At 38.5% G+C, this 17,631-nt stretch overlaps 1 protein-coding gene across 1 annotated transcript in view; it reads left to right on the top strand.

Annotated features, from left to right (window-relative positions):
• LOC306833052 (transmembrane protein 163a-like) overlaps positions 1-17,120 on the top strand; it is a 68,045-nt gene extending 50,925 nt beyond the window's left edge. Inside the window, exons 3-8 of the mRNA XM_079358108.1 lie at positions 773-816; positions 1,880-1,971; positions 5,465-5,561; positions 12,471-12,582; positions 14,284-14,425; positions 14,546-17,120. Coding sequence (XP_079214234.1) covers positions 773-816; positions 1,880-1,971; positions 5,465-5,561; positions 12,471-12,582; positions 14,284-14,425; positions 14,546-14,606 — 548 coding nt within the window. The 3' untranslated portion in view covers positions 14,607-17,120. The remainder of the gene's footprint in view (positions 1-772; positions 817-1,879; positions 1,972-5,464; positions 5,562-12,470; positions 12,583-14,283; positions 14,426-14,545) is intronic.
• The last annotated feature ends 511 nt before the right edge of the window (positions 17,121-17,631 follow it).

The raw sequence follows: 17,631 nt of genomic DNA, 5'->3' as shown, positions 1-17,631 counted from the left end.
AAAATCAGTTCTTGTAGTTATGGTTATTGGTGTGTAAGAAAAAGTCATGAATGGCAAACATGAGATTATGTTTTACTTAATATAAAGGATTATTGTATATTGTGCTGCGTACATTTGCTAATATTCTCACAATAGGAAAAATGTTAAAACCTTCAAATCAATGATAACAAATGAGTATAAATTCATCTTTCTAGGTTTATAATGGTGTATAAACGACAGCTGCCTGTATTTAAAAACCCCTTATTAAAAACGTAAAAGTATTTCCACAAATTGTCATTTTCAGTCAAACCTGGACTGGTTGTTGTATGCATGATACGCACATACAAAGGCCCTCAGTACACACATGCATAAATAGGATGTATGGATGTTAATGAAGAGAGGTCAGTTTAAGAGGGGGCACCCCTGAGCTGTTGGGGGCTCAAGGTGACCTCGGCACTACTCAGGCAGACAACTGACACCTCTCCAGCAACCAGACATATTTCAATACTGTGGTGTGTACTGTGTCAGGGGATCCTCCGGACACAAGTCCCTACAGATTGAACTACTGCCACACTAATTTTCCACCCTCATACAGTAATATGCATAATTAATGCAACTGAAAATATGTGACATTAATTATTATCTCAATATTACTAACTGTCCATAACTAATGTCACATAACTATACCACTGAACTGACCAGTGACATTAAAACTAAATGCTCTCTCTCTCTTTCTTGCTCTCTCTCATTCACTCTTTTTCTGCTCTCTTTCTCTCTATCTCTCTCTCCACAGCTGTATCATTCATGAGACACAGCGCATCAGCCTTTGGATTTGCCGTGAGTCCCACCTCCATTTCCTACTCCCCCCCATTATTTCCATTGATCAATTAGTCATAACTTCAGGCTTTGTCATTTATTAATGAATCCTGGTACTAAAGTGTCATTGGTCCCTTTATCTCCAAGGTAACAAGTCAAAGAACTGAGACTGGTCAATGAGCCAAAGGTGTAATATATCAGTGCCTCTGAGCCTCCATAAAACATCTTCTGGTTTGACCCAAACAAAGCTTCTAATCTCGACTTCTTATTTAGAGGAAGTGACTGAGACTGTGACTAGTTAAAAATAGACTTAATGAGAATTAAGACATGTGTAACCTCAGAGAGGGATTGTTTAACATAATTTGATTAAAAATGTTATAATCTATAATCTTCAGTGTCAGCTATCTTTTTAGTAGAGATTATATTTTAATTAGCAAGTGCTCTGCTGTCCAGGGAAGTTTTATTAAAGCTTCAAGGAGACTACAAAATGATATAACCCAGTACAAAGGGGTTAGATCTCAGCAACCCCCCCCCCCCCCCCCCCCCCCCCCCCCAAAGTGTTAGAAGCTGTTATGATGAAGCTTGCACTTTACTTTAGATTTACAGGTGCTCTTTAAAACTTGAACATTAAATTGTATTCTCCTGATCCTGTCACAGTTCACCATGTAGCTTCAGGGCCCAAATGACTTTGTCAAGTCTTTTCTGAGGCAGAAAAACTTCCAAATATGGCACAAAGTCATTTGTTGTATTGATAAGAATGTTTGTCACACGCCATACCTGGGGCGGTATAGAGATATCGGTCCTTATACTTTGATTTGAGTTTATCTTCAATCATTTCCAGTTCTAAATGTCTTCAAATGAGAAATACTGGCAACACAATATATCACATGCTAGTTTTTACTTTTAAGTAAAAAGTTTAAAATTTCATATGGTTAAAAATGTGTTCACACAAACCATTTATGAAGCTGCTTCCCTCTGTGCTTTGTCCTCGGTGCTGCAGCTAAGGTAACAAAAAGAAGTCTGATTTATTAAGACCTTGTAACAGAAGACCCTCTCCCCTCTCGTGTCTGCTTTTTTGTTGTAGTTTGATGCCACGCTGGACGTCGTATCATCATTCATTGTCATCTGGCGCTACAGCAATGCAGCAGCTGTGCACTCTGCACACAGAGAGTATATGTGAGTACGGAAAAATGTCCCGCTGAGATTAATCAATGTGTGATTAATGATGCAGCTTGTGTTACTTTTCTTCCCACAGCTACCTCATGATTTTTTTTTTTTAATGACTCAAAAGATTCAGCATCTGAGTCAAGTTTTGCATATTGTCTGAGATGTTGATGATTAAAATAAAGGATGGCATTATTAAATTTAGACAATAATGAAATGTCTGGATTCACAAATAAAAGAATGTGCCACCACAAAGGGTGACGAAAGTTACATAGATGTAATGAAAGAATGTAGTGGTTAATGTTGAATAGATTTAGGAGGGAGGATAATTGGATGAAAGAGTTGAAGAGTTAATTTCCCTGGGACTGTTTAGACTGATAAGACTTAGCAAAGGGAAGTGGAAACTTAGCACACATTGTCTCTCGGGTGTTCCTACCCTAGATGCAACCAGGAGGAGAAATGAAAAAAAAAACAGTTAGACGACAAAAATAAATGCTTTGGAGGGTTTTCATTCTCCTTGGGACTCCACAAAAGCTGCCGTGCCCCCCCTGCAAGTTTCCACGTCTATGAACTCTATTAGTAGAATAAAACCCATCTTTGCAAAGCTATTTCTGTTTTTCAGCTTTTGATGATGGTGGTAAGTTCTTCTTTATGATCTCTCGTACAGTACGGATTCAGCTGAGATGTGGGGACTGAAATAGATAGGGTGGGGAAAAAAACAAAGTGTTGTTGTTGTGCTTGCAAGGGTGAGATATTGTTTTTCTGTATCTACTTGCCCACACTCTTTTTTTATTGTCCCAGTTGAGGTAAAAAAATAAAAAATAAAAAATAGGAAGACATGCTGAAAGAATACTGACAAATCATTGGTTATGAGGATGTGAAGCCCTGTCTATTAGGTCTTTAGTTATATTTCGCACAGCTGGAACTATCTGATACTTTTATGGTCTTTATTAGAAGGTGGGACAGAGGCAAATAATTTCTTGAATTGAACCATGTCACTTGCTGCACGTGTAGGAGTTTTTGAGTGGGGGAGCCCAACTGTGGTACTAACTTATTGTATAAAGGGATTGTCTGACGGGTGATGTGCACACAAACTCAAACAAATAAATATGAACAATGTACCCTTTCTAACCTCACCAGTAATATCTATCGCAAGGTCATATCAAAACACAAGAAATGAGGACACCAGCCTAACTTTTTAAAGACACAAAAAAAGATGTACGCTTGCAGAGGTGGAAAGTTTGTATTAAGATTTTAATGCAAGACTGAAAGAAAATGTGTTACGTTGATATTTCAAGAAAAATACGATCAGCCTTTGCAAAAAAAATACTAATAGTCGGTTTGAACATAATTCCCACATCTGACAGTGCAAAAGACCGATCAGTTCAGGATTTTTGGGGTGGCACTTGGGTTGGCCAATTACAATTCTATTTCTAGGTTTCTATGCCACCCTTCTGGACACAACCCTGCCTCTTTCTCTGTGCATCTGTGCTAATAACTAAGGCTGTTAGCGTTCCCGTTTTAGAACAGCTGGGTTCATTAAGTGGCTGTCAGGTTACACAGATTCTTTATCCTACAAAAGCTTCTCTGCTTAGCTCAGAGGTGTCACACCTGAGCAAGTTGACATTTAAGAATCTGATCATAGACACAAAGAAACACAAAGACTGAATGTTCAAGATGTATTATTGCATACATTGTTTTTCCACACCTTATGTATTCCATTATAAAAATCCATTACAGGGAAGCAACACTCATGACCTACGGATACTGTCACATACTCAAACTTTACAACAACAAACATATCCCACACACACAAACCACAAGTGAGATCATGTGTTTCAGAGTTATAGATTTACTGTAAGTTTAGGGTGGATTTTTTCTTCTGTTTCGTGCCAAACTTTCATCCCACCCCACCCCACTTAGGTTTTACGATATGGCTTAAGCAATACTGTCATGTTGAAAAGTTAAACTAAAATTTGGGGGTACAGAATGTCTCACTGACATAATAAACAGGGGAATATAAAATACACAGAAATGGGACACATACATAAGCACTGTCTGGTATGGAGATTTAGAAACCTTCATTATGTTCCACAGTTTTATTCAGCTATTTTTGATTTGGCAATAGCTTCTTGTCAGTTGGCACTTGACAGTTTTGTTGAGAAAGACTAACAGATTGCTGTCAATACATGCATGCTTTGTGCAGTTAACATCTTGATTTCAAAGAGCTAAGACACTAACAATGAGGAGTTTCCAAGAGTTTCTTTAAAACCTTTCCTTAAATGTGTGCCGATTCAAAAGTGAGCCTATTATTGTTTCATTGAGACCAACAACCTTCAGTAAAAGGAAATGAAATGAATAAAAACTGACATCCACCTTGTAAATAGCAATGTGCCATCCTGTAGCTGATTTTTAAAGCAAAAATTGAGCTGAGACTCTGATTTGTTTGATTCATTTTAAGCTCTAAAGTACCTATTATAGGTACAGTATAATCAAGCCACAATCCCTTTTCTTTGTGCTCTGCGCTCCGATTTTTGCGTTGTGTCAATATGATCGAAATGGTCTGAATCACCACACACTTTGGAAAAAGCACTTTGGACAACACGCTTTATGCCGTCAAAATAGCACCAACTACGTTTTTGTAATGTAGGGAAATGTTCACATTGTAATTAAGGCCCATCTTTTTGTAATGCTACCCATATATGAAGTGTGCATGAGCAACCTGTATCCCAGACAGATGAAAAACCTCAATTTTGTCATCTCTAAAACTTTTTTTTCATAAACAAACCCTTAACATGCTTCAGCTAAATCTGATAGTATAGAAGGCGGTTTTGAAAACAGCCACAGACTAAATACAAGAGGCAATCAAACACAGGTGAGACTAATTAGACACAGGTGAGGATAATGAGGGAAATCAAAAAGTAAGGGAAACAGACAAAGAGCAAACCCTCGTTTTGACACCCTCGACCAGAAACACTGGAGGCAAAAACTAAAATATAAAAGAGAAAACACAGTGGGTGCATTCAGCTTGTAGGTAGGGGGACAATCCGGATACACCCTAAAGACTAAACTGAAGAACATGAACAGGAAAGCACACACAGAAAATAGACAAGGATAATAGAAAATGACCAAATAAAACAGAAAAAGACAACAAAACAAGGAATAAACAATTAAAGCAACAGTACATTATGACAATATATTATTTTCAAAGGTCTGTTAGTTAGGTTGAGATGAATAAAGCCACTGGGCAAAACTTGTTAAATGCTCAATGTCTTTTTATTTTCTGTTCCTTTAACATTTGAAAGATGCAAAAAAGAAATCTTACACAGTTTTTATCATATTCATCTTGTTTGGAATACTTTGAACATGTTTTGATCCTGTGCTTCAAAAGTGCAAGAAAAAAAGAAAAAAAAAAGAACTGGGATAAAGTGTTTAATTTTCTGAAACGTCCCCATGGCGATGAGGCCACTTTCACTACTCATACTGTTTGCTTGTGTATTTGCAGAGCATGTGTTGTTCTGGGAGTTTTGTTCGTCCTCTCCTCCCTGTGCATCTTGGGAAAGGCCATCCATAACTTGGCAACGAGGATGCCGCCGGAAGTGGTAAGACGACACACAGGCAAACAACATGGCACTCCTTATGGGAATTCTATGGATATGAAACACGATTTCAATGTGTTATGTTTAAAAACATGGAAACACACGACCTCTGTGAAACTAAAGACTGATTCACAGGATATATATGTTAAATTGCTGGTTCACATGAAGCGTTAGAAAGTCTGCATCCTACACATCCAATTATGCAACTCAGATGAGACTTTTATTTGATCCGCTCCTCTTCTACTTCAAACTCAAAATCTTTCATGCTCTTTTTCAGAAGCTTCTCCAGAGCCAAAGCTTCTGAGAAATAGATCATTTACATGCTGTGAAGTGAATCTTATCATAAGTCATTCACAATTTGTAGACTATGAAGTGCATGCCCCCTCTGTTTTATATAAAGTGTTAATGTACTCTCTGTACTCTTTTGTGGACACACAGATGTGTGTCACACAGGTGTGCGTTACACAGGTGTGTGTCCACATATAGAACTGAGGGTATGGAGTGCTATGAAGACATTGACTGAATTCAACCCGCACCTTCGAGCAGATTTTTGAAGAATACGTTTTTGTGCTATTGCAGTGGTTTACAAAGTGGGGACATAACTCTCAAAAATCTAATAATTAGAAAAATAATTTCACTTGTTTGTCTTACACAAGATAGCACTGTTGCCTCACATTGACGAGGTTCCTGGTTCGAATCCTGCTGTGTGGAGTTTGCATGTTCTCCCTATGCATGCGTAGGTTGTCTCCGGGTTCCTTCCAACAGCCCAAAGACATAATTAGGTCAATTGGTGACTCTAAATTTCCCATAGGTGTGAATGTGAGTGTGGCTGCTTGTCTGTTTCCATATGTCAGCCCTATGATTGACTGGCAGGGTGTGTATTTTACCCATTATAGTAAAAATAGAAACAAATAAGTTATTTGATTCAAAATAAGTGAAATAAAAATTCAATTCATGGTGAAATACATCAAATATAAGTTTGTACATGACAGCAACAATGCATGTGTCTGATGCTCTTTACACATAAAGATGAACACACCTGTGTTAAATGAGTCTGCTCAAATTGTATGGTTTTTAAGCTGTTGTAGTCTTCATGTCACCAGTGTTGGAATAGGCCTGTTAGTGTGTGGCTGTTTGCTATGTTGTATACTTCAACCACATCTAAGGACAGTTGAGGTCCTTAGTCACTGCCACTCTTATTTTATAAACGTTTAGGAACTCCTCTGCTTTAGAACAAAACCACGTCAAAACAGTTAAATATATAGCACTTATTTCTCTGACACGATTCAGTTTTCTCAACCATGATGCTCGCTCTCTGCATTCACTCTCATTTAACTTATCATGCTTATTAAAATACAGATTCTTATAGCATTGGATTTTGATTTACATTTGCAATATGGTCATGGTTAGGGTAAACCTGGGTGTAAGTATTTGTCTGTCAGTTTAGATTCTGCTAAATGCATGCTTATTGTTTATTAAGAGCCATTTGATTAAATTTTCAAATCTATTATCTATGCTTTCAAACAGGTGCAAGTAACACGACATGACATCCTTAAAACCATACATACATTAACCCCACAGACACAAAGAAACAATCAAATGACAATTTATAAGTGCCAGGAGCCCCACATACAAGCTCAATAGAATGAATAGAAACACTAAAACGTGCACACAGAGAGTGATGCACAAATACACACACAGACACACACTTACACCATTCATGTTGGTGAGGAGGTATCTTTTTTTAGCCCTCTGCTGTGGCTCTTTTCACGTCAGAGTTTTCCTCTCCCTTCACCTGACTTTTGTTTCCTTTTTCCTTCTTCAACACGCACACACACACTTTCATTTTAATGTCAACATCGCCCTCCCCTCCGTGCGTATCTCTGGAGGTGTTAAGACTATGAATAAGGTCCAAAAATACTCTCCTTTTTCTGTCGCTGAGGCACGGCCCAGCTCTGCTATCGTCACGGTGTTTAAGGCGTATCTGCGGCATTTTTTCCAGTCCTGTGATTTATATCTCCCCGTTTGATTTGTAAATGATTTTACCTCCACCATCTGTCAATTTTAATAACCAGCGAGAACAGCCAGATTTTTACACTCCATAAAAAAAGAACAGATACTCCAATTTTTAAGTTTCCATCGGTGTAGTTTCAAAGTATTAAGTTCTCTGAAGCAGGTCTTTATAATAAGCAAGCATTGCACTACAATCCCAACATATCTCTACATTTGCCTGTTGATGTTTTCCAGCTCAGCTCAGTTTACTCAGGAGTTTCAGAACAGCAGTGAGCTGAGAGGAAATTGGAGACTGTCGGGCTCTTAAACAACGTCAAGGAGCATCTTAAAAGCACCCTGTGGAGTTTTCCTGTAAACAGACACACAAATGTGCTGTCTGTACTCCAGGGGCCGAACAAAAAATGTTGAATACATTTCCTTACCATTTATTAATTAACTAATTGTGAAAAGCGGATTTTATTTTGTTATGTTCACACCTCCTTTATGGATGTTCACATCTGCTTGCAGTCTTCTTGTTCCTTGACTTTGCATGGATACCTTTCTACGTTTCATGGCTTATCACTCCCAACGGTTGATAAGTACATTAGGATGATGTACTTATAGACTGTGCATACTTATTGGTGTCTGACTCGGTGACACCACACATACCTGCTAAGATAAAGTTTGTCCACAGTATCTTGGTGATCATTACTCCACAGGTTGCATCCAAAGAATAAGAACAACCTAAATAAGAAGTAACACATAGCATTCAGGTGACTTTTCATGCTGTTTCCGTCAGTTTGAAATTGCATATTTGGCACACTGCCTTTGTCTTGTCTTCACTTAATTTAAAGTGTTCTGACACAGCTGAAGTCTTCAGCCTTTTTTCTTCTCTTTAACGGCCGCGGTGAAATGTGACATTCTCTGACTGCTGTGAGAATAGGAATATCAGACACACCGCCTACCACCAATTGTGAATCAGAATCCCAAAATTGATTATCAATTGCCTACCTGATGAAGGAATTAAAACAATATTAATCAACTCTACAGGTTAAACTAGCAAAAAATGTCACAAGGTTGTTTTTCTTCTTCTCCTTATGAGTTGTGTCCAACATATATTGAGTTGTGTATTCATTTAGCAAATACACCTCGGCTCAGACGAAGATATACATTATCATTCCTTCAAGAGTAAATTAAATTTGACACTTTGTTGTTGTGATCATGTTACAAACATGTAGGCTGAAATACAGACTTATGCACAAACAGAATCCTATGGTCATGCATAGGTAGTTTGGCGGTGGGAGTTTCTGTGCCTTGATCAAGGACATCTCTGCAGTGCTCAGGCAGTGAACTGGCACCTCTCCAGCTACCAGACAATTTTTCAAACTTCATCCACACCTGGACTTGAGCCAGAAACCCTCGGGTTCCCAACCGCAACCCTACCAGAGATACCACCACCCCATCATGTAGAAGTACTCTGCTTGCAGATTTCCAATATGTGCTGACAGAAGTTAGCTACAAGCCAGCTAAAAGGATGCACTGTTTATCTTGTTTTCATCTTAATGTTGATTTATGAAGACTAGTTTCAACACTTTTCAGCTCAGTTGAAAACAGGGGCATGTCTTGGCCTTGCTAATGCTTAGGATGTCCCAGACATACACAGGATACAACATTAAAATAGCATTTATCTAAAACAGGTCCAGTGGTTTGAAAATTCTACTTACACTTACACAGCATAGCTCTGGAAAACATTTTGGACAGTGTGAGGAACAACAGATTCACGTTGGTGAAGGTAAAGGCTTTTTTGTGAATATAATGAGATTTCAGTGAAGGATGCAGACGAGTGTATGTCGTGATCATTTTTAAGTGAATTTGCTATAGTGTGAAACTTGACTCACCAAAGCCCCCTTGACCACAAATCAAATAAAATTAAGTCAAGAGACTGAAGCAAGTTGAAGGCAGCAGCAGCCACTCTGCAGACTGTGTTTGATGCGCCAGTGGCATTATGTTAATGGTAACTCTGGATTTGAGGTCTCAGAGGAGCTTCCTGACACCAGCAAGAGCCTATTACCACTGCCTGTCTCTTTGACATTCTCTCTCTTTTCATCCTTGTATTATTCCCTCTTTTTACTTTGAGTCTGAGCTCCAACACCTACTGTCTCAGTTGGTTCTACTTCTCTTTTATTTTGCAAAAAGTTGATGGTTTTCCGTTAAACAATTATACAGTAGCTACAACTTTTACTTGGATCTCTGTGTTTTACCCTCAACACTTTGGAGCAGCACTTTGAATGTATTTGATCAGTGTTGTGTAAGGGTCATATACAGTATTTCTCATTTCTGCCTATTTTCTCTTTATTTAACCGTTCTCCTTTTTTCCCCCCCATCTGCCCGTACACTATCCTAATTTCTCTCCTCTCCCATCATGATCCCCATCTCTTTCTCTAACCTCTCCCTTCAAACACACCTGTCTGCCTCCCTTACAATGACTGTGTTCTCTGCTTTGTTGCTTTCAGACTCTTATATTTGTCATTCATAGCATCTCTCTCTCTCTGTGTGTGTCCACCTTTTGGCTCTTTTGGCAGAAACAAGCTCTTTCTCTCAGGTCTTCATCAAACAGCAGTCAGAGGTGATTTATCATACCAGCAGTGATCTGTTCATGTGCTCTCTTTTTATGTTTGCAGAACAGCATGTGTGGCTGAAAGAGGCAGGAATGAATACTAAAAACTGAACCTTTTAGAGGAGGGAAGGTAGAATCTGCCGTTGGATTTGGATGTTTGAAGGTGTTATCGACTCAACTTTGGAAAAATTTCCTGTCCAGATGTAAATTGAACAGAAGCAACAAAGCATAAATACTGTAAAGTGTTGTTACCTTGGGGAACACATCTGAAAAATCCCATCGAGTGGACAGCGTGATGAAGGAAATCAGGTATCCTGATTCTCATCACGTTCTGGGTTGCTGCTCCCATGGCAGACCGTCTTTGTCAAGTGCCTGATTAAACACAGAGTGTGGAGATTGGCTCTACCTGCCTCTGTGCTGGATGCAGAGAGGATAACAAACACTGATGCAAAAATACATGCATAAAAGGAAAAAGCAAACTTATTAACATAAAGAGGGCCTACAGTACATAATATAACATAAAAGGATGAAGCACTTTAAAGCAGGCTCTGAGTCCACACACTTGTGCTGTTAGCTCACACTGTTATGACTGGAAGAATATATTTTTCTTACCTATGTTCTGGACATCTATTTTAATGTAATTTCAAACCAAAATAGTTCCCCCCTTAAAACATGCACAGACATGATATTTTTTCCTGCTATCATGATGCGAAGTCTTGACCAATCAAGTCAGGCCATTTTATGCTTACCAGAATTGTAAAAGTAGCGCAGGCAAGGGGCACGGCACACTTTATCATTGCTTTTGCATTGAGACCTAAGGCCAAAATTTCAATTCATATATGAGTAGTTTACAAATGAATGAAAAGCTGTCTCTGCTTCATGTGTTTTTGAGAATTGAGCATGTTCTTTTAAATGTGAGATCAGGCTCTGCCAAAATTTATTGGGCATATCCGAAATTGGAATCGTCCTTTATTGTCAGTCAGACTCTATACCAGACAGGTAAGTAGAACAGCATCTACATTGATTGAATAACTTGAAGGTGTATTGCAGACAATAACGATCAGTAAAAAGCTGAGAGGCACATGTATGAAAACACCTGAAATATTAAAGACAGGCAGCAGTCATCCATGTGGGGAAATGTTATCATGATAAAATGCAGTCAGCTATCATGCAGTTAGCTTCCACAATTTCCCAGTTTGGGATCAATAAAGTACATCCATCTAAATAGATCTCCTGTGCACTAAACCTACAAAAGGTCTTATGTAATTCAAGTAAATGAGAATATTAAAGGTTGCAAAGGAATGAATGATAGCAAACTTGTAAGTGAGCTAAAATACAAGACAGGGCATATTGTTTTTCACGCCTGTCTTAGGTAAGATTAACAAAAGTAATTAATCATGCCATTTTTTATATTTTTGAAAAAGTGTATTTTGTGCAGCTCATTAGCTGTTGGTGATGAATACAAAGCATTATACTTGAGAGAAGCCTTATATTGCTGCAAACTCAACTGCAATCATTTGCATTTTTTTGTGTCTTTTTGCCTATATTGGATAGGATGCATGGCATTCAACATGACTGCTGTCAGGACCACATGAGTAAAAGCTGAAGTGGTGCTTGTAACGTTAATGATGGTTAATTTGTCAAATGTCCTTGTACAAAAGAAGAAAAAAAAACAAGTAGAAGCTTAATAACTTCCAACCAAACATCAATGTTAATAACTTATGGTTGTACTTGGTGAGGAGGTCTTATTACTTTTGATTGATTAAGTGGTTGTCCTCAGAAACCAGCATCATTTGCATACCATAAAACCTAAGTTGTAAATAGTCCCGACCAAATGTCTAAGAAAAGGTGTTGTCTGAAAAAGAAATAAAGCAGATTTGTTCTTGTTCTTTTTGTACCGAGTTTCTCTTTCCTCACACTGTTGGGTCCAATTAAATCAGAAAAAGACACACTGGGGTCAAGTTCTATTTTTTGCTGAGTCTGTTTGACACTGAATTTGAAAACACCAGACCTTGGCTTCACATGGAGCAGTCATCTGTATGACCTTGGGTTGATGTGTCAAGTCAAGCATGTCTGTATTATTAATGTTTTAACTGACAAAATCGTTTTGAGTCATTCTGTCTGCCTGCTAATGATGTGTCTGCTTTAAAGTTAATGTGTATTTTTGTTTACGTTTGTTTGTACTCTTTATATTTTTCCTCTTTAAATGGTTTTTGCACATTTTTTGACACAAATGCACAAATGACCGGCTGTTTGAAAAAAAATAAAAATGAATTGTCTTCCCTGTTTATTTGTTTTTCTAGGATGACTTCCTGTACAGTGTGTCGATAGTGAGTGGGTTCACGTGTTCGCTGCTGGCTGTAGTCAAGTTCTGGCTAGGGAGAGTGCTAACTAGCCGTGCCCTCATCACTGACGGTAGAGTACAAACATGCACAGACACACACACACACGCATGCATGCAAACACACACACTTACGCTAAAAGGCATATATGCACTAGCTTTTAAATATGTAGAACAGGCATCCTTTAAATTATCTTACTGAAGTTTAGGTTCTGCAAAAAGTGGCAAAATGCATTCTGATTCTTAACTAAAGTTGTAAAATGTACTTTTTTTATCTACTGTTGTTTGGACAATTTATCACATTACATTATTGTTACAATATATCACATTTTTATATGCTCGTTTTTCTGCACTTTATTAGAAGATAATAAAATCAAACACATTTGCAGTGGTTCAAAGGAAAATCTTTCTCATTAAATAAATGTAAAGTAGGAGAGTACAGAAGCAAACAAAAGTTAACTCCTTTAATACTGAATCAAGTATAATATTTCTGGAATCAAGAAGGAAATAAAAACACAGCATCATCACTTAAACCACAAAACATTGTTTGTGTATTTGTTGTGTTTGATTAAGTTGCTCCTTCAACTGAACAGAGAGAACTAATAGGTTATGACCCCACTGGTTGGCAATGGATACAGGCTCATGTGTGTGCACACACACACACACACACACACTCTCACACACACACACACACACACACACACACACACACACACACACACAGCTATTCCCAGGTCTCAGAACACACGGGGCATCAATCCAATAAACCTGAGGTTGCTGTTCTTGGAGCCTGGATTTATTTCCCACAAGACCATACACTTACTGCAGGCAGGCAAATAACACAGTGTGCTGGCTTTCACACTAAAAGAAATGTAATTATAAAATAACATCAGCAGCTATACAGCATAGCTTATATGGAGAAGGTGTAGTCAACAATTACTTTGGCTATAGTCATTCATGATTAAAGGTCATATGAGACTTCTATTCATGTTAATGTTTCTTGTCTGCTATCTATGAATGACGTAGATGTTCTAATTCATAATGTGGGATTGTTTGTTTTTCTTTTACATGATTTACTTTATCGATTCCCAAAGGGAAATTAGGTTTTTTCACTCAATCATGCATCAGTCATACATTGAATCATGCAACACACACATAGGCTTATATATACAGTACAGATGCAATAAACAGGATCTTATGGACATGCACTATGGAGAGATGTCAGAGTGAAGGAGCGGCCCCCAGCAGGCGCTCTTGGGCTGGTTGGAGTGGGGTGGGAGGGGAGGTCGGTGCCTTGGCCAAGCGCACCTCGGTAGTACCTTGGAAGTGGTCTTGCATCTCTCCAGCTACTAGACCAAGATTTTTTGTCCGCACAAGGACTTGAACCGGCAACCCTCTGGTTCCCAACCCAAGTCCCAAAGGACTAAGCTACTGCCCCCTTTTTTTCTTTTTTGTAGCTAATGCAGGCAGTAGTTTAGCATAAAGATCAGAAACCTGGTGAAACAGCTTCACTGCTACCTGGCATCTTTGGATCATGTTTGCCAACTCAACTTGACAAAAGAACTTCAGGAAGTAACTGCAGCCAGCTAAAAGGAAGTTGTCACTTATACTTAAGGTGAAGTGCAATTTCTTAATGATGGTTCAGGATGCATATCTTAGTATGTTAGCTTGATGCTACCACCTTTGGTGAAATGACCATAACTTGCTAACAGAGTGTCCACAGGCCTATAAAATACAGCACTGGTATGAAAATGTCATGTTTTTATCTTTTTCAGGATTTAACTCTCTCGTAGGAGCTATTATGGGATTTTCCATATTAATCAGTGCTGAAGTCTTCAAGCATGATACTGACGTCTGGTTTCTGGATGGTACAATTGGAGTTCTTATCGGGCTCATCATTTTGGCATATGGTGTCAAGTAAGAGATAATGCCTTGAACTCAAGATTTTAAATATCATATAATAGCTATTAAAGTTAATCAATGTTAGCTTGACAGATGCAATTGCTTCCCATTAAGACCCTGTATCTATCTCCACAGACTCCTGAGAGATATGGTGCCCCGTGTGAGGCAGACAAGGAACTACGAACGTTTTGAGTGAGAGACTGAAAGCGGATTCACATCCACACACCTGGCTGCCTCCTATATCTGCCCTCTTTCTCTGTCTTTCATGCACACTACAACACACATTTCACCTGCACATGCAATACATGCTGAAGTTCCAATGTGCTGTATATATTGTACATAGTACATGCATACTTTCAGACAGTAACAAACAAACATGCAAGCAAGCACAAACACAGACATCGGAGAGACTTTAAGGGAAAAGAACTTGATGGAGACCACTTTTTGGAAAGAAAACGATTTCACCTTTGTTTACGAATCCACTAATTTAAAAGTTACGCCCAGAATAAGGAAAAAGACTGAGACACACATCACATCACACGTCAATCAATAGGAGCTTTGAATGGGTTCATACAGGACATTGAAGGGATACTTCACCCATTGAAAAATGAATCTGTATTGAAACTGGGTCATATATGCAGTAGAAATGTTAAATACATTTGGAAGTTGGTCCTTTCTTGACTGAAAAAAGGCGTGTATTTTTGCTTCATGTGGATAAAAGACCACAACTCCTAGAATGTATAGGCCACTCCCACTGAAGCTACAGGGCTTACAGTCTGTCTACAACACATACGGCCGTTTCCTCAACTAATTCCAAGATTTCTTCCAGATGGAATTTGCATCTCCAGTCCACCCTAGATCAAGCCGCTCAATATTCCAATTTTGTGTCCAATCACGTCACTATCTCGTGCCCAATTCAAATGTCCTAGCTGTTGTTTAACCTCACTATGGCAACTCATTGTGGTCGTGAGTGATTTTTATTTTTCTTCCGCGAGTGGTTCTTACCTCTGCAGGAAGTCAGTTTTAGGTTGGATATTTGGCAGACGTTCGCTCCGGGTAAACCGAACATAGAACCTCCAACATAAAACTGACTTCACTGCGCTCTAAAAGGTAATCATTAGCTACAACAACGCAGTCAGATTTGCAAACAATAGATGTTCTTTGGTAAAGCAAAAATCATGGCGTGCTCCAAACTTGGCGAAAAGCGAACGGTGGAATCTGAAACTCGTGAATTTAAGACAGAGTGGACAGACAAATATGCATTTTGCTGCCTGTGGGGAGCATGGAACCGATGTTTAATCTGCAATGAGACAGTTGCCTGGCCCTCACTCCTTTTGTGCTCACGTTTTAAGAACTAGTGGCACAAAAAAAAGTGTCATGTTTCACACTGATGTGGACAGAACACTTCATCTTTTGTGTATAGTTCAAATGTTTTGCCTTTTTTTGTTCGGAGTTCTAATTTTGGAAGTAAACGTCACTGTTCTGGACCCTGGACTGATTGGAAATTTGGTGGACCTTTTGAGTTTCTAATTGAGTACCCCTGGTGTAAGCATAGCTTCCAAACAAGATGACGGACGTTGCTTTTGAAATCTTGGTGTGAGATCCTACCCATTGATCTGTAATAGGTCTGTAGCTTCAGTGGGTATCAATGTAGTTTAATCCCCTCTAACCAAAGCAGCCTCCGATAATGCAAAATCACGATTTTTGAGTCATCGGAGGCTCCTTTTCAGACAAGAAATACAGAGCTTTTTAATGATACTAAGCTTAATGAACATGGGTGAAGTATCCTTTTAAGTAGTCACTTTTTTAGATGACATTAACCTCATCATTCAGTTCTACACTGCTAGAGATTACAGCAGGTTGTTTTGCCATGAACTATCATCAGAGAGAGAGATAGATGTGTATCAAAAAAAAATGTATAGGGTGGTGAACATTTCACTTCAAGGTCACATATTATGTAAAATACACTTAACCATGTTTTTCTAACACTAATATGTGTCCATAGTCCTTTCTACAAACCCCCCAGTTATAAGCAAAGTCCATCCTCTCAGTCGATTAGCTGCTCCACTGTCAGAAAATGGGTGACACTACCAAAGCTTGGTATTTGTTCTGCCCCCTGACTCTGCCCTCTCACCATAAACAATCTGGCATGCTGCAAGAAAGCCAGAGCGACGTAAACCTTTTCAGAGGAACGTGATCAGACAAAGCTCACTTGCATTTAAAGCTATAGACACAGAAACAACCTGTTCTGAGCAGGTTTATAGGCATGATCAAATACAGGATCAGAGTGGATTTATTGCAAGAAACTTCACAGACATGTTTTGGGGAGATCTGAAACGTATTTTGTTGTTTTTTTAAAGGAGGATCTATGTGACCTTTAACTGAGGCCTCCATAGAGAACGCAGGCTTCTTCTTTGCATTTCATAGAAAAATATACACGATTCAATCTTTAAGCATTGTTTTGGTTCTTGAAAGGAGAGTTGGTAATTTTCGAAAACTATCATGATTTTCAAAGTAGCATTCCCTCCGTGCTGTCTCCACCCACCCCCTCCCTTCTGTGCTCCCTCAAAAGCCACGCCCCTCACTTAAATGCACAAGCGCCATTGGTTGAGAAGCAGATTTTAGCTCATGTGTTTACAACTGCTACAGATTATTAATATCTGTCTGGACCTAAAGACCTTCTTAACCAAAACCTTAAAAAGTGCAGCTGGGGAAAAGAAATACCAACTCTTCCTTTAAATTATCAGATTTTTTTAGATTTGTATTTTAAATAAGAACATCAAACTCCACATGAAAGCCTGCAACTAATTTATTAAAAATGTTTATCTTATTAGCACGTAAATGTGTCTCTTAAATAATGAGGAGGTCCTGCCAAACCTCACCAGCCTCCTCTTTACAAAGCATCCACTTTTATGCCAAATTATACAGGAGAGAGAGAATCATTAAAGCAGCATGGTCAGTCTCGATATGGAAACTCATACAAACAAAAGGCAGCAGCAATATAGAGGTCAGAAGTGAAGACAAACATTTGATATACAGTAGCTATAAAATGAAGTGCAGAGTTTATATTACATTGCATAGGCTACTTTATGTAATATATCCAAGCACAAATTAGCAAACTTGTTGCTGACAGTTTAGCACTAGGCAATTTTTATTTTGTCGATATTTCAGATAATTCAAGGGTGTTTGGCCTTTTTTATTTACTGCAATATCTGTTTTTA

This window comes from Symphodus melops (genome assembly GCF_947650265.1).
Source record: "Symphodus melops genome assembly, chromosome: 12".
Lineage (NCBI taxonomy): Eukaryota > Metazoa > Chordata > Actinopteri > Labriformes > Labridae > Symphodus > Symphodus melops.
This window is presented reverse-complemented; position numbering and strand designations above follow the sequence as displayed.